Source organism: Caretta caretta, chromosome 1 (assembly GCF_965140235.1).
Source record: "Caretta caretta isolate rCarCar2 chromosome 1, rCarCar1.hap1, whole genome shotgun sequence".
Classification (NCBI taxonomy): Eukaryota; Metazoa; Chordata; order Testudines; family Cheloniidae; genus Caretta; species Caretta caretta.
Window position 1 is genome coordinate 228,030,693 of NC_134206.1, and position 26,366 is coordinate 228,057,058.

At 41.1% G+C, this 26,366-nt stretch overlaps 1 protein-coding gene across 2 annotated transcripts in view; it reads right to left on the reverse strand.

The window, feature by feature from the left end:
* The window catches only part of FBLN1 (fibulin 1), a 103,613-nt gene that overhangs the window by 35,216 nt on the left and 42,031 nt on the right, over positions 1–26,366 (reverse strand). The window contains exons 9-15 of one of the 2 annotated variants that reach the window (XM_048824750.2): positions 25,057–25,200; positions 21,105–21,233; positions 20,416–20,541; positions 19,600–19,719; positions 18,519–18,650; positions 16,675–16,798; positions 2,205–2,650 (exon numbers count right to left, since the gene is read on the reverse strand). In XM_048824750.2, the coding sequence (XP_048680707.1) occupies positions 2,296–2,650; positions 16,675–16,798; positions 18,519–18,650; positions 19,600–19,719; positions 20,416–20,541; positions 21,105–21,233; positions 25,057–25,200 (1,130 nt within the window). In that variant the 3' untranslated portion in view covers positions 2,205–2,295. Of the gene's footprint in view, positions 1–2,204; positions 2,651–16,674; positions 16,799–18,518; positions 18,651–19,599; positions 19,720–20,415; positions 20,542–21,104; positions 21,234–25,056; positions 25,201–26,366 lie in introns of those variants that run through there. The other variant, XM_048824742.2, reaches the window with a different exon arrangement.

Consider the following 26,366-nt stretch of genomic DNA (forward strand, 5'->3'; position numbering starts at 1 on the left):
CACACGGCTCCAACTACCTTCAGTTTATTTCCTTCTCATACTCCTCCTGCACTCAATCTTAGACTTTGCTAAACACTGTGTGTGTTCCTCTCCTACTTGTGCCTCTTTCCACAATGGCCATTAAGTCTGGAACAGACTCCATCCTGTGTGCCAAGATGTTTGCTCCTTCAAATCGTTTCCTTCCTTTTGGATTGCCTTTATCACAAATCTCAGCTCCAGAGCTATCTGCTACTTCTTTAACGCTTGCTCAAATATAAAGGAAAAATAAAGAAAAATCCAGTTGCTCTGATTATTTTGTAAATAATGCTCCCTTGAATATTTTCCTTTTTTTTTGTGTTGTCATTTTTCTTTACATTGTTTAATTGTCTTACCTAGAAATTCAATGGTGCTATATAATTATATATACTTAAAAGTCTCAAACTTAAGAAGGAAAGCTTTTGTCTAATATCATAAGATGTGGGCTCTGTGTTCTTAAATTACTTGCTCAAGACGCACACACAATAAAATTATAGCATTTTAGAGTACTTTGGGCCAGATTCTTGCACTGTTCTGATTTCCCTCCCAAATGAGTATACATTAATGCTGCAAAACCAATCTTATTTTTATGTCTCTAGTCAAGTTGACACTGGCCTCATGGGGAGCAGACCAGGTAATGAACTTGTAACCACATACACGTAGATGCCATATATTATCAGTGGGATTAGAAACTCCTTTAGCTTAAGTAATACAGGCTAGTGATTTCAGTATGTAATGTTTTGATTCTATCCCTACTGGTAGCCCCTGGTACCTTTATATGTGGTGACAGGTTCATTACAAATTGGCACACCCGATGGAACTTGATCATCTGTGAGCTGCTTGGGATAAGCTTTACTTAAGGAAGCATGCAATACACTGGCTAAATGTTGTGATCATGCACTCATCTAGTCACTGGCTCACATTGGGGATATAAGTCTATAACTTACATGTAATAGTTACTTCTTCAGCTCAGTTGGTCAAGGCTTGTGACACTGGTACTGGGGGTTCCAAGTTCTTTTCCTACTGCTGATCTGTGGTGTGTGTATTTACGTGACAATGGGTTATTTTATGCTCACACAGATTATTCCTGGCAGAAGCAATCTAGATAGGACAGGGATAATGCGAGGCCATGACTGAGCATTCATGTTAAAATATGTGGACAATGCCCCCAGGTCTGTACGTTTAATGTTTTATTCTGGCTAGCTCTGCAGAGTCAGTACAATGACTGGAGAATGAACTAGCGTCCCTGCTGGTTCATGCACTAGTAGAATTGCTAAATGAGTTCCTGTTGCATCCTCTTCATTATTGGTGATCATACAGAACTGAATAGGAACCAGATTTGACCTTCAGAATCCAGGTTTGCTTTTCAGAGTTGCTAGCAAGGGAAAACAAAAAAACCTCTTTACACTTGTAATGTTATCAGCTTTGATCTGGAAGCCAGAGAGAGAGAAAATTGATATGGAACCCAACAAAACATCTTTTCGTTTTTTTCTCTAGAGAAACTTCAGAATATTACCACTTGAGTAGGGAGGTGCTCACTGTTTGCTACTAACGAAATGCACTTATGAGATTGTTGCTGTTTTCCTACCATTAGTTTTGACTTGAATGGACGTTCCATGTGTGAAAGGATGAAACAGCCTTGAAACCTTTCATTTAGGGGGGTTCACTTTTGTATTATACTTAAAAACTAAGGGTCGGAGTCTCAGCTGGTGTAAATCAGACTCATTGGCTTCAACAGAGCTATGCTGATTTATATCAGCTGGGAATGAAGTCCTAAATTTTCAAAAGCAACTCCGTTTTTGAGTGCATAACTTGAGACACCTTAAAGGGTTTTGAGTTTCAAAACATGTTAGCCACCTACTCTCTGAAAATCGGATGCCTTAAAGATGTTCCAGTTTGGGCAGCCTTAACACAGATGCACCCCAAATCACCGGTGAGTTCTGAAACCAGATGTATCAGTCTGTGCATCTTCAGAAAAGTTCTAGTTGCACTGCTGTACAAAAGCTATCTATGTCCTCAATCCTTTGTGGGTAGAAATTGCACTGAAGGTCCCCTAGGAACCTCTATTTTGCCCCTTATATAATGATATATGCCATAGATAAGAAACACTGCCCACGTTGAGAAGTGATGGAGAAAAGTGGAGAACTATAACAAATGATAAATAAATTGTACGTGCAGCATGCAATAGATGAATTGACATTAAAACTTTATTAAAATTGAAGAAAAAAATAAAAAGCCACTGCCAGAGGGAAAAAATAGCCGATGCCTGCATGTTAGGGATCAAAGCTGTGCAGAAACAAAGACAAAAAGTTTGGCAATAAATGTGCTGACAGTTCCATGGCGGAAAAGTTGCATTTGAATGGTCAGAAGAAGGTCTCTGGGCTCTGTGATTTGCTGCTTCATGACCACAATACCACTGTAGTTGTTCACTTTTTTTGTGGTGAAAAAACCCTCCTCGTTCCCGCTGATGATGGACAGCAGAATTTTATCCCCAGGGACAGCATTGGAAGGGCCCATACGGAAAATGTCGGTAGGTACTTGAATGTTGGTAGGAAAAGAGAGGTGATAGGAGGTTATTCTCAAAGGCAGGCTCTGGCACTCCTTATTTTCATTACAAGGCAAGCGCTCACAGCGACTGCAAGAAAAGTGAGAACACAAGACAAGAGGAGGATTAACGTACATTTAGCAAGCGTGGTAGCAAAAGGGGGGGCAGTGGGGGTGAGAAATGATATGCTGACTTGCGCACTGTATCTATTCTCCAGTATGACTGGCTCAATCATAATGCAAACAGACATTCATTAAATAAGTATGCACTTGTTTGTAGCTTGTGTTTTTAGGAGAGAGTTATACCACTTCTAGAAGAGTTGCCCTTTCCACACACCCGCTGATATGCTAAACTAGAATGGAGTCTGAGGTACCTTACCATGGGTAAAATGTTATCAGAACTTAGCATCCAATTGTCTGGAATCCTCTTTCACAGAGTTTAGCTTCTTTCAAAAACAGTAGATTTTGTTTTGTGATCTCATGTCTAGCAAACAAAGGCCTATATTTTCTCAAGTGACTAGTGAATTCGGGGTGCCCAAGTTCTTGAGATACCTTCTAGATCCCTGTTTTTATGAAAGTATCCACTCTCTAAAAATCAGACTCCTTTAAGGTTTCCCCATATTAAAAAAAAACCCGAAAGTCTCAAAAGTTGGAGGCACCCAAGATCACGTCTGTTAACCCATGGTAGTGCAGAGGAAGACTCCTGACCCTAACCATAACAATTTCGCCAATTTCCTTTGAAGAGGAACTTCTTCCAGAGCCTAGCAGGGTGATCACTGCTAACCTGTGTAACCAAGAGAACCAACTCAACTCAATGTAGAACACTTCTAAACAGGAACTGAAAACCAGACCTAATAGCCTCATTTCTCCAGCCCATGCCCTGGACCAATAAACCTCACACTTACAGACCTGACTCAAAAGGAAATATCAATGGGAAAAATCTCAGTACGTTGGTAGTAGTCTTCCAGCCCCTTGCTGACTGCTTTTTTTCTCCCCCCCCAACTCCCAGCCTCCATAACACACCACATCCACAAATCCATCTGACTGTGAATCTGCCAATCATGCCCACAACAAAATGCTGGCCAGTCAGAGTGGCAATGGATTGGGAGCCCTAGTCCCACCAGAGGCACTGTAAGTCATGCTCCCCGCAAAGGCAGCATTCTGTTTCCTTTCAGCTACTGAAATAAGTGAAGCTTCTCCTGTAAAATATGACAGATGGATATGCACATTAACATTCATAGCTAATGGAGAACATTATCGTATGCTAACATGTTAATCAGAATCTGCATATGTCATCTGGTGGGTTTGGCAACTGTATTTTTACCATTAGAGATTCACCTAAAATGAAGGCTGGTTTGAAATTCAGACTAAAAATAGACCCAAACCACCAAGTTCAGTTCTGGATCTGAACTTCTCCATGTCCAGGATCTTAGGATCCAGGGTTTTGTTCCAGACCGCAATAGAGTGAGGGGAAAGACATGATATTCTGTTCTGGATATTTAACTTCCACAGCCTTTGCGGTTGTTCAGATACATCAGTAAAGTTCAGGCTCATCTTATACACAGTCATTCATCAAGTAAAATTATATGTGACATTTGCTAAACTCAATGAGAAAATGAAATCCAGGTTTTGGGGTTTTTTGTTTTTAAGTAAGTTAACCCAGTGCGTTGCCATCAAAACATGCAAGTCATGTCCTGTCTATACTTCCAAAGCTGATAAGAACTACATTAATTATTTGCAAAAAAAATGTTGTTTGCAAGGGCTGCTCTCCACTGAAGATTTGCTCAGGCACAAAAACATTACTTGCTTCCTGCCACGTCCCACTTGATAAGAGATGTGACTCCATTTCCTCCACCATGATGCAACAAATAGGCCCCTTACAGGCTCATAATGTGTCCAGATTATGTAAATCATAAGTCTCTGAGCAAGCCACACTATGCTTTTTTGCACATCACCAATGTGAGGTGGCCTTGTACATTTTAGGGCCCTTTGAGTGTACCCAGATTGAATACCGTTGGCAGACTAATCATGATAGCTCAGTGGTTTGAGCATTGGCCTGCTAAACCCAGGGTTGTGAGTTCTATCCTTGAGGGGGCCATTTAGGGATCTGGGGCAAAAATTGAGGATTGGTCCTGCTTTGAGCAGGGGGTTGGACAAGATGATCTCCTGAGGTCCCTTCCAACTCTGATATTCTATGATTCTATGTTTAAAAAGCAAGATCAAGAGCACTCTGGGTTCCTGTCAGAACACACAGTATAGTCACGTTCACAACAGGCCACTAACCTGTTGAACAAAGTGTGTTTAATTGTCTAAGATCTGAATCCTCAAATCCTAAAATTTATCCTTAATGATAAATAATAATAATACCTAGCTCTTATGTACAGCTTTTCATCTTTGGAGCTCAAAAGGTGGTATCATTATCCCCATTTTGCAGGATTCCTCAGTTTATGGGGAAACTAAGGCAGAGAGGCGAAAGTGTCTTGGCCAAGATCACCCAACAGGCTAGCGGTAGAACTTGTACGTGCTTAATTTTATTCATGTATGTAAAGAACAGGCGTAAGCTGAGGCCTAATTGTGCTTGACTGCTCTGATGATATTTAAGCTATATATTGGTTTTTGCATTTTTTCCATAGCATACAATTAATTTTACTTAAGAAAATTCATGGCATTTGTGTTTTTGTTTTTTGGAAATGTTGTTGTTAGAAAGATAAGATGCTGAGTATGAAATCATGGAAAATATTCCCGCATAAAGATGGCTTTTTGGAAGCATTTACAAATGCATGCGCACACAGAAAGATACAGGTGATCCACTCTTCTGCTAAAGTCAAATGAATTTTAAAATAAAAGTTCATGTAAAAATAAAGCTTATTGAAAAGGACATTCTGCTGATTCTGAAATGTTATTTGTGGAGACATAGGTCTGTCACTAGGAAGTTAGAATTATTTAAAATTCATGACCTTTTATCTTATAGTTTGGTGATCAACCCTCCACAGTGCACACTTCACTGTCGGTTTCGGGAACGTGTATTGACCCATCAAATAGCAGCAAAGAATAGTTAGCAAATATTATCGCATTCAAAGTACCAGAGTTCAATCTGGAGTCATGCCCCAAAAGAACAGTAAACAATGAGTATCTAAATCCCAATGTACTTTCTAGGCACAACGTTAAATTCTTCCCCTCTGCGGGTAGAAGAAAATCATACAGTAGGGGAATTTAACAACCTAGTGCTAACAAATGAGCAGACCAAGACCAGGGGTGTAGATCCAACTCTGTGGTATTGCACTATGGATTAGCTGGCCATCGTGTTACTGAATCCTGCTACCACTAAGTGTCGCTGTGGGTAAAAACACGAAGGAACCTATTTAAAGGAAGGGTTAGAGAAGGGGAGGTATCTGGATACCAGAGAAAAAATAAAACCTGGTGTAGCAGAGCAAAAATAAAACTGCTTAGAGTGGAGCAGTTCTCAATAGCTCTTTATAATTCCTGCAAACCTCTGCAATCATGTTAGAACCATGGTCCTGAAAAAATAAACTAACAATTATTAAAATATTGCAAAAAAACTATGCCTGGATCCACGCATAATTATTTTAGAGCACTGTTTCAGATTTCTTTTTCTTTTAAAATGATATTACTCGACTTAACATTGATCACAAAGGATTACTGAGACCTTTGTTTTTGTGTGCAAAATATTGGTTCTTTAAAGAATAAATGCTCTGCCAAACAATAAAGAGACTTCATTTTTAAGGAAATAATAAAGTATTCTATATCAAGGACATTGTTAGAAGAGAAATTGTTGTGATGTTCTTAGTTTCTGAGTCTGGCTTTCCCTTGATACAAAGGCTACTTATACAATTATGATGAAAAGAGTTAAGTACATAAAGTCCTCATGCACTGATGAGAGAGTATCCAGATCTTTTGATGTAAGGCTTTGTACTCAGCAATGGATCTACGGCTCTGGAATTTATTCCAGAAATAGAACCCATATCAATATGCTGAATGAAGGACCTAGTGATACAACCGGTGCTGAAATTGGCTCTGTGTTTGTGTGTTTATAGGGTGCATATCAATCTCTGCACTCAATAGAGGCATGTTAGAGTCCTCTACACAAGCATATTGCTATATCCTCATGTCTTCACTATTTGAGTTGGAAGAGTCACCAGACATTGGGCATGGTTTGACCAAGTGGGTAGACTCAGCTCAGAACAATACTAAAGAGCATAACATCAAAAAAACTTTTACTTGTTTGTTTGGGTGGAGAGTTTGAAAGGGTGTTTATGCCAACCTGAAATAACTTGGGTTCTTACTATCTGCCACTCTGTGTTCACTAGAGAGCTTATTTAAAAACAAAAGAATGGACATATTGGGTCAGACCAATGGTCCATCTAGCCCAGTATCCCGACTTCCAACAGTGTCAGGACCTTCAAAGGGAATGAAGGGAATGGGGCAATTTATTGAATGGTCTATCCCCTGTCATCCAGTCCTAGCTTCTGACAGTCAAAGATTTAGGGACACAGAGCATGGGGCTGCGTCTCTGACAAGCTTGGTTAATAGCCATTGATGAACCTATCCTTGATGAATTTAGCTAATTCTTTTCTGAACCCATTTATACTTTTGGCCTTCACGACATTCTCTGGCAATGAGTTCCACAGGTTGACTGTGTGTGGTATGAAGTAGTACTTCCCTATGTTTGTTTGTAAACCTACAGCCTATTAAAGTGCACTCCATTTATAAGAATCAGTGATATAAGAATCAACTGCATATAGTGATTGAAACCACTGGGACGAAATCATTTCTATACTAACTAAAATACTCCACTTGTAAGAATCAACCATGTATAAGAATAAAATAATTCAGGACAGATGTGATTCTTAATAAAGGGGTGCACTGTAATGTCAGTGGGTGACACCTGGTTCTTGTGTTATGTAAAGGGGTAAAAAACACTTTCTTATTCACTTTCTCCACACCATTCATGATTTTATAGATCTCTATCATATCCCCCCTTTGTCATCTCTTTTCTATGATGAACAGTCCCAGTCTTTTTAATCTCTCCTCCTATGGAAGCTGTTCCATATTCCTAATAATTTTTGTTGCAATTCTGTCTTTTTTCAATTCTAATATATCTTTATGGAGATGGGGTGACCAGAACTACGTGCAATATCCAAGGTGTGGGCATACCATGGATTTATAAAGTAGCATTATGGCATTTTCTTATCTACCCCTTTCCAAGCAGTTCCTAACATTGACAAGGGGTTTTTTTTTTGGACTGCCCCTGCACATTGTGGATAGTTCTCTGAAAACATCTGCTCAGTGATTCCAGATCTCTTCCTTGAGTGGTAACTGCTAATTTAGACCCCATTATTTTGTATGTGTAGTTGGGATCATAGTAAATGCAAAATAATGCACATAATCCTAACACTGAGTTGATAAATAACTCATTAGGTGAGTTGTTTCATAATAGCCAGATACATTAGAGCCAGATACATTTCATACATACATAATAACCAGGTATATTAGAGAGCCAAATGCAGACTGGAAAAGCTTGTAATGTAATTAGAACGCAGGACAAAGCATCAGAACACTTGAGTTCTATTTTCAACTATGCCATGGGCTTGTTTGACCTTGTGCAAGACATTTAAACAAAGATTTTTCCCTGCTAGCTTTGTGCCTTTAAAGCATCAGTCATATCAAATCTGGCTTGCCCTGATTTTGATGCAAGACCTTGGGATGGGGAAGTTGTGTGTGTCTCAGAACATGCATATGGTCAGCTCTTCCACCTAATGAAAGGTGTGAGTTACTGAGTCTTTAACAAGGATGTCCTTTCTCCAAAATGTCTGTTAGTCTTTGGAAGCAAATAGGTTTTTACAAAAGCAAACAGAAAACCAAAAACTTCTCAACAGTCTGATTAAAAAAGCCCTTCCATCTCACTTGCTCAGCTTTCAGCTTCCTGATTCTTGTGATGTTACAATAAATTGTTTCCAAAATTTCATAAACTTTAAAAAAAATAACTGTCACCTCCCTGCCTCATTCAGTGCACGGGCTAGACGGTGCTCACAGAATGATCAGGTATTCAATATTTTGTTTTCTCCCCACTGTTCAGTGTGTGGCCTTAGGCCTTATTTACTGCACGCTATTCAAACCCTGCTCTGAAGACAGAATTATTAATTCCCTCATGGGGTTTTTCTATAGCACTCATCACTATAATATCCGACAGGTTTCAGAGTAGCAGCCATGTTAGTCTGTACCCGCAAAAAGAACAGGAGTACTTGTGGCACCTTAGAGACTAACAAATGTATTTAAGCGTAAGCTTTCGTGGGCTACAGCCCACTTCCATTTCCCCATGTTAAGTATCCTCACACCTTCTTGTCAACTGTCTAAATGTGCCATCTTGATCATCGCTACAAAAGTCTTTTTTCCTCCTGCTGATAATAGCTCATCTTAATTAATTAGCCTCTTACAGTTGGTATGGCAGCTTCCACCTTTTCATGTTCTCTGTAGGTTTGTGTGTGTGTGTGTGTGTGTGTGTGTGTGTGTGTGTGTGTGTGTGTGTAACCTTCTTACTATATGTTCCATTCTAAGCATCCGATGAAGTGGGCTGTAGCCCATGAAAGCTTATACTCAAATAAATGTGTTAGTCTCTAAGGTGAAACAAGTACTCTTGTTCTTTTTATAATATCTGAGTGCTTCACAAACATTAATATATCTTCAAAACTCCCTTGTGTGGTGAGAGAGTGGTATTATTTCCATTTTACTTATGGGGAGCACAGAGAGATTCAAGAAAAAAAGTTTCCAGTAATTTTAGGTGCCCAATTTGAAATGACTAGTTTTGATTTTTCAAGGTACGTAGCATTATACAGTACTCCATGTGTTCAAAGCACAGTTCCCATTCACTTCAGATGCAGCTGTGAGTGCGCAGCTGTTCTACAAATCAGACCCCAGGGTCTCTAGTCAGGCACTGAGAAAACAAAGGAACACACTATTAGTGACCCTGTGCAAAATGTTTAGTTTGCCTAGCATCACATAGGAACTGTGGCAGAGGCAGGGATAGAATCCAGTACTCCATGGGATCTTTCAACTGCCTTCATTATGAGATCCTCTTTTCTCTTCCTCCAGAGTCCCCAGTTTCATTTATTTTACACCTTCTAACCTCTGCAAAAATGAGGCAGGGGTCCTACTGACAACTGCCTCCTTTATCTCACAACCCTGATTTATCCCCAGAGCAGGTCCATTCTGTGCACTTAATGAGGCAAGGGTCCTGTGGAAAAAATAGTATGTGATCATGTAATTAAAGACATAATTAGGGCTACATTTTAGTCACGGATATTTTTAGTAGGGCTGTCAAACGATTAAAAAAATTAATCATGATTAATAGCGCGATTAATCACTCTGTTAATAATAGAATACCATTTATTTAAATATGTTTGGATTTTCTATATTTCTATATTTTCAAATATAATGATTTTGATTACAACACAGAATACAAAGTGTAGAGTGCTTATTTATATTTATTTTTATTACAAATATTTGCACTGTAAAAAACAAAAGAAATGGTATATTTCAATTCACCTAATACAAGTAGTGTAGTGCAATCTCTTTATCATGAAAGTTGAACTTCTGTACAAAAAATAACCGCATTCAAAAATAAAACAATGAAAAACTTTAGAACCCTTAAGTCCACTCAGTCCTACTTCAGCCAATTGCTCAGACAAACGAGTTTGGTTACAATCTGCAGGAGATAATGCTCCCCATGTCTTGCTTACAGTGTCACCTGAAAGGGAGAACAGGCGTTCGCATGGCACTGTTGTAGCCAGCATCGCAAGATATTTACGTGCCAGATGCGCTAAAGATTCGTATGTCCCTTAATGCTTCAACCACCATTCCAGAATATATGCATCCATGCTGATGATGGGTTCTGCTCGATAACGATCCAAAGCAGAGTGGACCGACACATGTTCATTTTCATCATCTGAGTCAGTTGCCACCAGGAGAAAGCTGATTTTCTTTTTTGGTGGTTTGGGTTCTGTAGTTTCCGCATCGGAGTGTTGCTTTTTTAAGACATCTGAGAGAATGCTCCACACCTTGTCCCTCTCAGATTTTGGAAGGCACTTCAGATTCTTAAACCTTGGGTCGAGTGCTGTAGCTATCCTTCAAAAATCTCACATTGGGACCTTCTTTGCGTTTTGTCAAATCTGCTGTGAAAGTGTTCTTAAAACAAACGTGCTGGGTCATCATCTGAGACTGCTAGAACATGAAATATATGGCAGAATGCGAGTAAAACAGAGCAGGAGACAAGGAGTTCAGTTACAAATTTAATTAACGCATTTTTTTTTAATTGAGCATAATCAGCATGGAAGCATGTCCTCTGCAATGGTGGCCAAAGCATGAAGGGGCACATGAATGTTTAGCATATCTGCCACGTAAATACCTTGCAATGCTGGCTACAAAGGTGCCATGCGAAAGCCTGTTCTCACTTTCAGGTGATATTGTAAATAAAAAGCAGTCGGCAGTTGTTTACATTTTCCCGTAAATGTAAACAAACTTCTTTGTCTTAGCGATTGGCTGTACAAGAAGTAGGACTAAGTGGACTTGTAGGCTCTGAAGTCTTACGTTGTTTTATTTTTGAGTGCAGTTATGTAATTAAAAAAATCTACATTTGTAAGTTACAGTTTCACGATAAAGAAACTGCACTGCAGTACTTGTATGAGGTGAATTGAAAAATACTATTTCTTTTATCATTTTTACAGTGCAAATATTTGTAATAAAAAAAATATAAAGTGAGCACTGTACACTTTGTACTGTGTTGTAATAGAATTCAATATATTTGAAAATTTAGAAAAACATCCATAAATATTTAATAAATTTCAATTGGTATTCTATTGTTTAACAGTGCGATTAATCGCATTTAATTTTTTAAATCGCAGTTAATTTTTTTTGAGATAATCGCGTGAGTTAACTGCAATAAATTGACAGTCCTAATTTTTAGTAAAATTCATGGACAGGTCACAGGCAGTAAACAAAAAAAAAAAAAAATCACGGCCCATGACCAATCCATGACTTTTACTATATACCCCTGACTAAAACTTGGGAGGTGGAGCCTGAGGGCGGGCAGCCTGGCTGCTGGGGGGAGGGGGCGAGCAGCAGCACACTGCCCAGGATTTCCACTGGTGCAGGGGTTGAAGGAGGGGTTGGTGGGGCCAGCAGGCTTCCTATCTGGCTCCGCGCCTCCCTCCCCAACAGCAGCAGAGTTTGGGTGTGGGAGGGGGCAGGGGCCCGGGACGGTGGGCTCTGGGTCGTGCTTACCTGGGGGCTCCCTGGAAGCGGCGACATCCCCCTCACTCAGCTGCTAGGCGGAGGCATGGCCACCTCTGCCTGCAGGCATCGCCCCTGCAGCTCCCAATTGGCTGCAGTTCCTGGCCAACGGTCGCTGCGAAACCAGCGTTCTGGGCGGAGGCAGCGCACAGAGCTGCCTGGCCATGCCTCCGCCTAGCAGCTGAGCGAGGGGGATGTTGCTGCTTCTGGGGAAGCCCCCAGGTAAGCGCTGCCCAGGACCCGCCTCATCCCGTCCCGGGCCCCAACCTCCTGCTCCCTCCCAACCTCTGCTGCTTCTAGGGGGAGGGGCACAGTGGCCCGAGACTGCCCCAGCAGCAGCCAGTGCGACTGGTGCAGAGGCTGCCTGAGCTGCGCCAAGCCAAGTGCGTCAGCCCTGCAGAAGTCATGGAGGTCACAGAATCCGTGACTTCCATGACAAACCTGCAACCTTACTCATAATGCCTGTGCAACTTTCTTTCTGGCATCTCCTGATTTTTGGAATGCTTGACTTTGCAACCTTAATAATGGTCTTTTAATGAGGTTTATTGTGGCAATTTCCTAGGTTTTTAGAAAAGCAAATTGAAAAAATAAATTCCATCGTGTGGTATCATACTGACACCCGCATGGTTCATCTGCAAGTTGGGACCCTTTATATCCACCCCACAGACCTCTGTCACTTCAGCTTATAGAGTAACTGATGGCAGTAATACATTATCATACTCTCTGGGGCCCAGGACTAGAGGGGGACGACACACAGACATTGGGTTTCACATACATTTGCTGACAGCAGGGGAATAAGACAAGACTCAGGCAACTTGGGTTCCACACCAGACTCTGTAAAGGGGTTTGCTTTAGCGGGCTCAGATTCTTCTGCCTGTTTCCCACAAGTGTGACCCCCTCTGCCCTGTCCTTTCCAGCCTGTCCCAGCCCTGTCTATTCTCCACCCCCAGCTCTTTGTTCCAGTTCCATTCTCCTTTCCTGCCCAGTCTCAGTCTCCAGTCTTGAAGGCTTCTCATCTCAGTCCCAATCTCCTCAGTACTGGTGTTCCCTCTCTGGGCTTGCTGTCTGAATTTCACTCTCCCCCTCTGCATACCTAGTCCCAGTCTCATTGTTCAGCCAGCCCCATTCCCCCCCACCCAGTGGCTCGCAGTCCTAGTCTCTCTCCTTGGGTTCCTCATCCAACCGTAGTCTCTTAGTCCTAGTTCTTTCCCAGTGATACTGGTTGCTCAATCCTGTAAATTCCTCATCTGATCCCAGGGCACCCCTGCCCACAGCCAACTGGATCCCAGTCCCACTCCTCCCCTATCCCCTCTATTTCCCTCACCAGCTTCCACTCCCAGTCTACACTCCACCTCCCCCGCCCAGTTTTCTTGCTTAACCAGTTCCAATCTCTTCCCCTCAGCTCCCAATCCCAGCCTCCCCTACTCTGCTCCCAGTCCCCACCTCACCCAGTCAGGTATAGTTTCTCTCCCTACACCTCTCCAGACTCCTTGTCCCAATCTGCTCTTTTGCCACCCCCCTCGATGAAACTCCCCCCCCGCATTAGAATCAGATAGCTTCCTTCTCCGTACCGCCTTGGCATGAGTGTGTGTGCAGGGGGTGTGTGTGCAAGGGGTCATTGAGAGCACAGCAGATACAAGCTCCTTGCTCTCAGTTCAAGTCCCACCTCACCCCAGAGCAGTTGGGAACAGCCATTACAGGGTAAGACCTTCTGAGCCTCCAACTGTAGCCCTGGGCTGGAGCATGCTCAGCCATCTGTAGGGATAGCGCAAGCAGAGTCTGGTCAGCACTAACTGCTCAGAGGGGATGGAGCATGCTCAGTGAGGATGGAATCTTCAGAGATTTTAGCTGCTAAAAATCAAAGACAACACTACTGAGCACATGTGAACTGCAAGTTTTCAAAGGCTTATAACTTGGCCAAATTCTGGTGGATTCTCATGGGGATAGTAAAAGGCACATCCCTGACACATTTCAAGTCCCTGCTCCAAAGCATGGTAGTGCTAGAGCTGTTCAAAGAAAAGGTCGGACTTTTTTTTAAACGCAGTCACACAATGATTTCTCCCCCTCTCCTTATACATGGAAACAGCTGAACCATTTTGACTGAAATTGCCTCACACTGAAGGTTTTGGAAAGATGCCTGGCATGGCAAATTTTAGCCCAAAGAGTTAAAGTTTGACAAAGTTATAAGCAACTGAAAAAAAGTTCTGAATAATGGGAAATGATGGTTAACTTTTAATAAATAATAATAATTAATAAATATAATATATATATATAGTCCTAGCTTGATGTAGCATAAACGTCTGGTAAACAGCCATAACCATTTCTTTCCCTTAGCTTTGCGATTACCAATGTTTGAATTAATTGTCACACAGAGACCCTAACTGTTATGCAATTCAGAAACAAAAAGTTTGTTAAGGGAGGTTCAGTAAGTTCACTGTCAGTATGAAGTACCCAAGCAAAAGCAATATCAAGATCATGGACTGTTCAGCAAGAGGAGTCAGTAAGAGTGAAATGTGGGCTGGAGTGAGAACACGTTCACATGTTTCTCACAATTGACAGCCCATAAATGGGTGTGCCAGGAAGTGTGCAAGGAACATCTCTTTCCTTGTACAACCCATTCAAGGGTCTGTTACATTTGCAGACCCCAAAGCATAACTCCAAATGGGATTTAGAGATTTCAAATAAACTTCTTGCCATTCCACCCTACGTGCGGTTCTGTGGTATCCTGTGTTTCTCTTGGTAGTAAGATATAAACACCTTAGGACAGGAAACAGGTCTTAATCTGTGCTTGTGAAGCACTGAATAATTTTATGGAATTACATCACTTAGGTTTATTAACAAACAACAATGAGCACTACCACCATTACATAGCCCCGTTCCATAACCCAGGCCTGAAAGCTATTAGCTAGGGAAGTTTTTGGACCACTAATTCTTTATGCTGGTTTCTGGCTAACTGATCTAGCTGGTTTCTGGCCATGTCAGGATACACTGGAATCTCTCTCCATGAGTCCATTTGAGGTGGGCAAAACAGACTCGCTGCCTCCAAAAGGGATCAGCCATAGAGAGGCTATTCTGACCTACTACTGCCACTGAAAAAAGGGTGTGTTTTTTCCTATAGCTTGGATACTAAGAGGTTTGCTGATTGCCACAGGTGAGCAGACACAGAGACTATTTAACAGGAACTCGTTCTTTAAGTCACAAATTGTTGTGTGCTTTATTGCAAGCATAGGCAAAAAGAGAGAAGAAAGCAAGTGAGTTAGCCAAAAGTCAACAAACTAATAAGAGTATTTTTTGGAAGGGAAAGACAAATGGAGAAAGACTAAAAGAAGAATGCAATGTGCGTTTGTGTATCATGTTTATTTTTAAATTAATCTTGACACCTCAAGAATTTTCATAACCATAGAACTTTGCTAAATCACTTTAGTAACCTATTACAAATGAGTGAATTTTACAAATTAGGATGTAATTAAACAAAAAAAGAAATAAGAAATCTGTATCACAAAGCATTCTTTCTTCATTTATTTGGCAAGTGTTGCTTACTGATATTTGTTTATTGTTGTTAAGTGTTGTTTATTGACATAAATGTAATTATTGACATTTCACAAAACACTAGTAAACTTTCTGTTGTGTATATTTTATAAATAAAGGTCTTAATATGAAACTCCCTCAACAGCATCCTGGTCATGATAAAATTAATACCCACCATGTCACTTATATAGCGCTTTGCATCTTTAGACTTTGATGCAAACACTAACAAACTAATCCTCACAACACTCCTATGAGGTAGATAAGTGTTAGCCTCATTCCACAGATGGGACATAGAATATTAAATCTTAGCTGAGACATGATATGTGATGGAATCATGTCTTCTCATTGATTGGGAAGGGAATAACAGATTTATGACCACTGTGGCATGTCAGCCTCTCTCTCTAGCTGATAGAATAGAAACTTACCTGGGCAAATGCACTTGGGAAGGTTATGGAACAACCACATGGCCTTCAGAAGGAACCTCTTGATTGTTGAGCTGCCATAAAGCAGATAGGAAGGAGGAGGAGGAAGCCAGAATGAGTCCGGCCCTGGAGCAGCCATAAGCTTTGTCTACACTAGAGAAATTTTGCAAAGATTTCTTCTTATCATTAGCACCATTACAGCCAGTGTCGATGGGTTGCCAGCTGCCTGTGGCATTTTATACACCATGCTGATCAGACCTTTTCTGAGCAACACGAACTGAAACAAATACTGGTAGCAGCCAACCGGTCTTCTATACCTGGGCTCCTAATCTTGCTAACAGTGGTGGAGATGAAATGGTGTTAGCAGGGAGGGAAATTTTTGCAAAATGTCCATACTATAGACAAGGCTTTAGAGGGGGAGCTGCAACGAAAATGAACCTTTCACTGAAATATAAAAGCAGGTAAAGGGTTTGACTTAGCCAATCTGAGGGAAGAAAGGAGCTCCCGAGTCCAGCTGTGGGAGTGTTGGAATCTTGAGGCTAAACGTGACCTCCACCACCAGGCTGTCCATCAGAAGCCTATGCTGATAACATCACCTTGTGCATCCAACTTGGTGTCAATGAGTATGTTTCTCTCTCTCCATTTGGTGTTATTTGTGACTTAAAGACTTTTAATCCAAGAACCATAAGCCTGTCTCACATGTGGGAGAAAGACCATAATTTTTTGTGTGCCACTCATGGGGTTGGCAGATTGGAGAATTACAAATTTGGGAGGATCCACAATATGCTTAATTGATGGTGGCGTTAGGCCTGGGGAGATGCCCATCAAGCCAGCCTACTAGAAAATGGAATGTACTTACATATCTCCCGATTTGCGATAATTTTCCGGGCATTCCAGAGAGAGACAGCGAAAACTGCCTTGGATGTTAAAGCAGGTCTCATTGAATAAACAGTTATGGGTTTCTGCAACACACTCATTGATATCTGTCAAGTGGAAAAGATAAAGGGGATAAAAACACAAGCCCTTCCTCTGCTTGTAGGCCCCAGATGAAGAAGCTCACATGTTAGCTACTATGCAATACAGGGGAGCAACATGATTTTACTACTGGCTAGAAAAAAAAAAAAACTCCACAAGTGGGTATTCCTCAGGGGTGGTGGATAAATGATGGGTGGATTTATCAAAGGGATGTTGGAACATGTGATTTTCAGATTGTAAAACATGGCAGGACTGTTGGGTTTTTTGTATTTTCTATAAGCAAATGGCAGGGTTAATAAATGACAAATTCTGGTCAACAACCAAAATGTAAGGTATTTGGAGCCCCAATGGCCCCTCCCACAGTCTTCTACTGAGTGCAAGAGTTGTGTCATCAGTGGCAGGGATAGGAACAACAGCACTGGGGCTAGCAACTCCTGCTGGAGGAACAACCAAACAGGCGGATGCTGGCCTCAGAGGCCAGATAAGAGAGGCTGACAGAAAACTCTTGCTCCCCAAAATAAAAACCGCTAGGCAATCAGGGGGTAATAGAGAGGCTGCAGGCCTGCAAAGAAATATTCAGCAGCCTTTGTGGGAGGGAAGTGGGTTGGCAGGCCTGTTGCCATGCAGAGGTAACAGGCGGTGCTCGGACACTATGATGATGGAAGCTACAAACATCTGGATAGGTAGAAAAGCCGCTTTGCTTTTTCAGATTAAAAGTTGAAACAAAATTGTCTGACATTTACCCTTCCTTTGACTCCAGCCCTATGTGTGTGTGTGCTGTAAGTGTCCTGATCCATGCATTTATCTCCGATTATCATTACTACTTAATATTGGTTCATCAGACCATCTGTAACATGCCAAAATTTTTATACAAGGAAGGTAAGTTCCTTCCCCAAAGGGCTCACGGTTGAAGGCCAGACAGACAAGTAGAAGTCAGAGGAAAGGGAAGAACAAATATACAAGTCAGCTTGATCCACTGTAGGCAGCATGGCAAAAGTTGGTCTTTTAATTTAGAGGAATTTAAATATGGACAGGGTGAGGCCTTGCAGATGAATGCACTACGCTGCAGCAGAAGAGGGGAGTATGTCAAGTGAACTAAATGCTTTCTTTTGTGCATGGGGACAGTATGGCAGCCAAATGTATTAGTCCTTGGGACTAAGTGCAAGCACCACTCTCTGAAGAATCCATGCACTTTTCTCGCTGGCTAGAAGGAACAGATAAGGGGAAACAGGCAAAAGGTCTGGGTTTATCAACATGAAAAGCTGTGCTTTACCTTCGCTCTGGTGCCTACCCATAAAACTGAATAATATTTTGTTGTAAAGATTTAGCTATTTCTCCCACATAGTCCCTAAATGGAAAAAACCCTGTACATTTTATAGAGCGTGATTATATTTTTATTAAATACTTAAACCAACCCATTTCATTCTGTAGCATTAGCTGGGATGTAGTTCTCTACTGAGTTTGATGGACTGGTTTAAAAATTCTGTAGAAAGGGTATTCTGTTACATCCTTTGGGGTCTTAGAGTAATTTCTATAGGATCCAATTTAATTATTATAGAACTATTAGTTTTGCCCCTACTGAATTCTAGTAGACATAGGATATCTACTAAATTGTCTGTAAGGCTATATGACAGACACATTTATGTTTCCCACCAATTAAAAATGTAATTAGATTTTTCCGCAAGCTAACAATCTGGTCAGATATTCCTGCACAGTTACTGAACATACCTTGGCAGTTCCGTGCATTGGGTGCCAATCTGTAACCAGGAGAAGGACAGGTGCACTGAAAGCTTCCAGGAACATTACTACATCGATAAGAACAGATGTGTCCTCCAGTAGGTAAAGCACATTCATCAATGTCTGAAAAAGAAATCCCCACCAATTTTTTTAAACTCCCGTGAAGCTTGACCTAGTTTGCAGCAGCTGTACTGCTTCATGATAGTGTTGGGTTCAACAAGCCACTAGCTTGTGACTCAGATTAGCAGGCTGGGACAAAAACCACTGCATAAAGGTAACAAGGGAAGTCTGGGGAAAATCAAAGGCAATATAGAGAACAAGAAGCCAAAAACATTGTATTGTCTATTTACAAAGAAAAAACTTAGTGCTTTTCATCCACAGATCTCAAAGCACTTTTCAAGGGACGTAAATATAATTATCCCCAATTTACAGATGGGGCAATTGAGGCACAGGGACCTGAAGTGATTTGCCTGAGATCACCCAGCAAGCCAGCAGCAGAACTGGGAACAGAACCCAGTGAAGAGAGTCCCTGTCCAGTGCTCTATCCACTAGGCAACACTTCCTCCCTATGATAAATATTTGGGCAAGACTTATTTATGTGTGTTTAACTTGTCAGAAAAAGGGTTATGAATAAAATACTAAACTAGAATTTTTAGACATTTATTAAATGTTCTCTAGGATTCTCCAATGATGAAAATGTGCAAACAACTTAGTTCCACAGCTGAAACTGTGTACAAAAAGTACAGAGCCCACTTCAATGTGTACAAAAAGCCTCAAACTAAATTTCAGCAAAAAACAAAAAAACTCTCTCTGGCCTTCATATCATGAAAGCCAAGATACCTCCAGAGGCTGGGTGGGCTTATATGAGAACTCAGGTAGCGTTTAATTGCCTATGAAGAGCTACGAGAACCAAACGTTGAAATATTATTTTGTAGTGGCATAAACTTAAGATACGTGGAGTTGTTTCTTTTTGTTATAACGTCTCTGTTGTCATGGCAAAAATAAGAAAGGAATGCTCTTCTCCCATCTTAGGAGATGCCTTTTTTGCATCCTTTGATTAAGTATTTCTTACCTTCACACGTGATTCCATCTATATCACTAAGTTGATAGCCCCGACGACAATAACATTGATAGGAACCATACACATTGGCACATTCTTGGCTACATGGGTTGTTCTCACATTCATTTAAGTCTGAAAGACATAAAATTATCTATATTTACCACTACAGGTGTCTGCCTTTGTGGCTCCTAGTCCTGCAGGATTGGGGCCTAAATTTCAAAAAACCTTCATACTGGACTAATCAAATGCCTTTATTAAATAAGACTCACAAAAATATGTATTAGTATGTGTGTCACTGAGCAAGCTGGCAATAAGGGGTAGGACGAAGCGATAGCCCCCAATCCTCTCTGTACTGCCTGTGGTGTGGCGGTGACATGGGAGGCAACCTGCAATGTACTACTACCTCCTAGAAAGTTGCTGCCCATCATCACGTAATGTGCCAACACTGGGTGCGTGATCAGCAGCGAGAATCAAACCTACAGCTTGTGGATCTAAAAGCCTGAGCCTCTTCTGCCTGAGCTAACAAGCCCAGGCCTATTAGTTGAAAGGCGGTAGTAGGCTCAAGCCTCTATGTGATCCAGTCACTAGAGGAGAGAGCGCCACACAGCGGAAGTGTGAGTTACAATGGTATTGTTTAATCACAACACTTGTATTCCACCTTGAAAATGACTACAGTGGACCCATTTCTTATGCCAGTTTAATTTAGTCTATGACAAAAGAAAGGAATCAGCCAAACAAGAAGAGTAAACAAACTGAATATCTTTCTTCATCATTTTCTGCTTCTCTCTCTCTCTCTGTCTACTCAGCCTACATAAATTGCATCCTTACCGTCGCATAACCTGCCATCAGTGGAAAGTTTGAAGCCCATAGTACAGCTGCAGTAGTAGGATCCAGGAGTATTCTCACATTTGTGAGCACAGAGACGACCTGGGTAGCGTCTACATTCATTAACATCTACAATGATAAATATGCATAGAAACCAATGTATAAACTAGCTTTAGAGCAGCAGCCTAACAAATCACCATTTGATCATTGGAGTTTGATTTTCATTCTCTGCACTGAAGTTTTACACTGATGAGTGAATGAATTCTCAGAATGTTAGTCTGGAAACAGAGCTGGTTTTATTTATCATATCTGGTGCGTATCTAAATGTGATAAGCAAAAGAAGGCTGTTCTGTGATCTTTTAAAAGAATTTTTTCACTTTCGGTGCACATCATAAATATCATAAAACCAATTATGCACGCCCTCTCATGATCTTACCTTTCAATGTTATTACATTTTAACAATACAAATGTACTTTTCTTCAAAATGTCAATAGCTCTTTAAAACATTTTTGGACTTATACAAACCATGAAATACTCTAATGCATTTTCAGATGAAAGAGTTTGTGACCAACTAATAAAATTACCCTTTTCATTAAATAAAATAATAATAATAATAAAAAAAACCAAATAAAATGCCACAGTACAATGTTTAAGAAGAGCTTATATAGTTTGAGTCAGTAGGTGGAACTTACCAATACAAGTTCGACTGATAGCATCAAAATAATAGCCAAGTCTGCAGTCACAACGGTAACTGCCAGGAGAATTTACACAAACATGACCATCTCCACATAGCTGGTTAGGTGACGAACACTCATCCACATCTAGAAGGAGAGAGAAATGAATGAAAGGAGGGTCTTGAGGTTAAAGATTAGGAGTGGAGGTAAAGCAGTAAATTCTGCTGCCAGTTCTGTCCCACACCCTTTAGTAACGCTCCCTGCCTCAGTTTACCCATCTGTAAAACAAGAATAAAATTCTTACCTCAGTGTTTGTAAAGTGTTTGAGATGGAAGGCACTACGGCATACAGGCATGATCCAGCTCCCATTGAAGTCAATACCAAGGCTCTCTTTGACGTCAGTGAGAGCTGGAGTAGGACCTACAAGTGCAAATTATTATTACAGAGCAAATATCCCTTGGATCCCATGTTATGTGTGGTGTAGGGAACGTGGGCCGGATTTGAGTTTGGGCCAGCATAACTGTATTTGATCAAATGCTAAGCTAAAGGGGCTTTGATTTTAGGTGATATGGCACTGGAGTAGGTCATGCACTTACCCTGGGCTTATCCCCCACCTCCTTGCCCCCGAGTCCCTTTTCCCTTGTCATGCTTACAAACTGTCACAAGGAACGAGTGGAGATGCACAAGTGTGACTGATGATGAACAACCATTAATTATATTTAGCAAAGTGAGAATGGGCCCTATTCTGTTAGACAGAAGTCTATTGTCAAATCCTTCCCACATGTCCTGCTTACAAAGAGGACATCTGCTTGTGGTCATGAATGGATTTTGCAAGAAAATGTCCGCCTCAAACTGGAATTTTCTACTATGACCTCAGTTCAAGATTCCAAATTACTGGCCCATAATGAGCTATAGCCAACATGCTGGAATCTCTAATTGGACAAGGATGATCCCTGAGGCAGAGCAAGGGGATACTGAACCAAACAAAAGTCTAACCATGCAGAAGGAAAAGGGGGCCTCTCTTGCACCAACACCACCTGAAGTTGTAGCAAGCTCTCTTCTTTGGACCAGCCTCCAGAAAAGGAGAAGTGAAAGACTCCAAGCCTGAAGTCTATCACTCAGGGTTTGTCTTCACTACCGGGGTAAGTCGACCTAAGTTACACTACTCCAGCTACAGGAATAACGTAGCTTAAGTCGACTTACCCCAGTCTCTTTACTGTGCTGCATCAGTAGCACAGTACTACTCAAGCTCCCCGGTTGACTTACCTTACTTTTCTCAGGTAGCTGGAGTACCGGAATCGACCAGAGAGTTTTCTACCATTGATTTAGTGGGTCTTCAGTAGACCCGTTAAATCAACACCTACTGCATCAATTGCAGCAGGGTCAATCTCCCCGGTAGTGAAGACAAGCCCTAAGAGAAAAAATAGACTGACCACCTCCTTGCAGATGAAAAAAAGCTCAAGTTATCTGCGACACGAGAACTAGTTCTCAATTAAGACTAGTCACGTGAATTAGACACTCTAAAAAAAGGGTGAGAGAGTGCTTTTTTATAGAATTCAATTTGCATTCTCCAGTATTCCATTTGAATTCTCCAGTATTCCATTACAAAGACAGACAGTATTCCATTACAAAGACAGTTACTAACCTTTTCCCTAGGTAGACCCTAAAAAAACCCACAAGCCTGTTATCTAATTACAAGGATATTATTTTGGATTAAAAGTATGTTATTCCAAAACTTCTAAGTGCCTGATTTAAGAATCACTTCTGCATTTGTGTAAGAGTGTCAGAAAGATGCAGACATTGCAGTCATATAGGGAGGGAAATAAGCTAATTAAACAGAGTCTAATCTAGGGTGTATATGCAGAAAAACTTAAGGCAGAACACCAAAGTAGGAAGCTAGGAAGAAATCATTCCAAGAGTTATACTTCCTTAAAACAAAGGCAAAAGTCAACTTCTGCTTTTAGCAGATTCTTAATGCAATTGATTATATTAAAAGAAAGGTGTCCTTAACTTTTCTGTGAAGCATTGAGGCAATTCTTGTATTACCTTATAAATCGATGTAATTACTGTGATTCAGGGACTTCTTGGTACCAACTGGCAGAGGGCACAGGATTTTACAGGAATCCTGAGAGTCAGATATAGGCATAATAGTTCACCAAAGGGTGGCATGTGAGGTATCTACCAAAAGCCAGTAGCCCACGGTCATCATAATCATTGCAGAATGTATGTACAGATAATATTTAAGGAGTTATGTAACTATTCTAAAAATTATGTTCTTAAGGTCTTGGTGTTTAAGTGGGTCACCAGAAGGTGACATACTTTGCAAATGCTCCTTTCAGGTAAGAGGCAGCAGACTCTTATCTCCCATCTAGTCATTTGTCTATTGTATGAGGCCTATTTGCATACTGAGCCACAGGCAAAAGTAGTGACTGAAGTCTACAAGAGAAGAAATTCACAGGATGAAGCAAACAGCAGAGGGCATCCTCTTTATGAACGAGAACAAAGGATGGGGCAGATATATCTTGTGGGGCAAAGAAACACATTGGATCCTTCACCTAGGAGGCATGGCTGTCTCATGAAAAGAGAGTCACAGTCAATCTCATTGTGACGAGCTGCAAGGATTTTGGATGAGCAACGTTCTACAAGACATGAGAGTATTTTGTTAATTAAGTCAAATCCCTAGAATGGATGTTACGATCTTATTTTATATACAACCATTTGTTTCTAACACTTCTACTCGCTATCACTTGAATCTCTGAGCTTTGTTAAATAAACGTAGGCTTGATTTCACTGTGAACATATCTAAATGCTGTGCGTCAAGCAAAGTGGTGAGCTGAGGTGTAGCTGGTAAGCTGGGATGACTGTTCCTCTGGAGCACTGAATACTGCGAGTGTCCCGTGGACCAGGGGCTGGACAGGCCATAGAGATGCTCGGAAGGCTCAAGGGTTAGAGTGCACCTATCACTAGCCTGTAGAAAACGAGCTGGATCTGCAGGGCTTAGAGAGAAAGGCTTGTGTTGCCCATGGCCAAAGGAGTTGGGGAGTTGCCTCGGCAGGCACAGACAAGGCTTCCTCACAGTAAGGGCAGGTGCCAGCGAGGTGTCTGACAAGCCTGGGAAGTCAGGTAGTTTGAACCATTGATCAAATTTCAATTGTAACTTTAATTTGATCATTGCATTGTGTTCTATTTGATTAGCTTTAGGGAAATCAGAAGTAAATTAATTAGTCACATATCTACTAAGCTTCATATTAGTTTGCTTTTTCTTTTAATAAATACATAAGAGCTACATTGAAGTTTTGAAAGAGGAACCAATGTAGGAAGACAACTTATTTAGAGGTATATACACTGACTGAGTAGCTCCTGAACTTCAATTCCTGGGTTTCAATTATTTGATTAAAATCCCATTACCACTATGGTGGGTCTCAAAAGAAAAAGCGAAGATGACACTATGTAAGAACTGTGCAAAGTAATTTTTATATAGCACTGTAGATATATATTGGGGCAGATCCTCAACTGGTATAAAATTGTCACAACTTCACTGAAGAAGTCAACGGAGCTGTGACAATTTATAATCATTTAAAGATTTTAAAACCTGTTATGATGGTTTATGTTGGACATAAGTGGCTCAGAGGCCTCTTGCTGGTCTTCTGCACCAGAGTGAATATCATCCTTGCTACACTATTTCAGTACATTAATACAAGTAGCAGACAATGCCATTCTGCATGGTCCTTATCACACAAACTGCACAGAATATGGAGGTTCAGGAGTGATTTGAAGGAGGAGAGAGAGGGGTTGTTTGCAATCCATCGCTTGTAAGGGGAAGCAAGAAAAGAGAGTCAGGAGTAGGCTTTGGAAGTAGTTATGAGAATGGCTTTGGTTGAGTGCAGGGAACAGACAAGTTAGGTTAAAAAGTAGATGTGTGCACATTCATGTGTTCATTTAACAGTTTTACTCCATTTCTGTTACTCACCTACACATCTTGTTCCTTCTTCATTGAGATGATAACCTCGTCCACAGTTTGGTACATTTCTTTGGCAGGAATATGAGCCATCTGTGTTAATGCACATCTGTCCAACTGGGCATGGCATGCTAATGCTTAGGCACTCATTGATATCTACGATGACATACAAATTCAATTAAAGAAAACCGTTCTCAGTTTATAGACATTTTAAGGTAAGATACTGTCATTACACCCTTAAAAGCTTGGGAACCAGCCCTTGAGAGCAGGCACACATTTGCACAATTTAGTATATCAAAGGGGGAGATTTGAAAAGACATAAAGGGCAGGTAATGCCCAAACAGTGAAAGTCAATGGGAGTTGGGTGCATAACTCCTATTTGTGCCTTTGGAAATCTCCCCAATATGCAGAAAATAAAAACATGAGCAAAGATGTAACCGACCACTTATGCACAGAGACTGAAGAGTAGAAGTGCTTATTTGCAAACTAGCCATCTCTCTGTCACCCATGTAATGCCGTACTATTCTCCACAAATGGGCATTTGCTCACTTTATGACAGGGAGGAGCATATATCATATACATTCACAAACATGTTATAAACTTAAGAGACCCTTAAAATGTAATTACATGAGACCAAAGCACCTCAGTTTGCCATATCACCAGCTAAGCAGAGTAAGGACTTGCCAAGTATTTAAAGAGGAAATTTCCAAGGAAAGCCCAGCACATAGTGATGGCTGAAGTTAGAATTTCAGTAGTAGTCTAGTAATCAGTGCTACAGCATGCTGGTACAGGGGGCAGTGTGCTGTGTGAGAACAGGGAAATGGTATGAAGACCGGACAGCATGTGGGCATAGCACTTTCTATAAGTGTACAGCATCCTAGCCAAATTCCAATTCAGTTTAGATAATTGCCTGCCTAAAATTCCCCCTGTAGTTTCAGGCGAACACCTTCTTCACTCTGTATCCTACATTCTTATGTAGTGTTATGGTTTTATGGTTTACTGTCAAAGAGCTGATGGCTTCCATCCCAGAGTTAGTGTGGAATAGAGCAGAGTATCCACCTTAGGGCTGAATGACTCTGGATAGCCAGGGCAGGAGTGGGATTGGTGAATCTGTCCCAGAGTACACTTTACCCCCCCCCATTCTTGTAGCTTATGCTGCTGAGCCATGCACCCACCTACCAGACCTCATTCCCTTGGACACAGAGCACCAGCAGACGCTTCAACCAGCTCTGAAGAGTGCAAGGAGAGTGTCCTACTTTGAAGCTGTGGGTTGGAAAGGTAGGAAAGTTCCTGTTCTCCTTCCTGCTCATCACAACACAGGG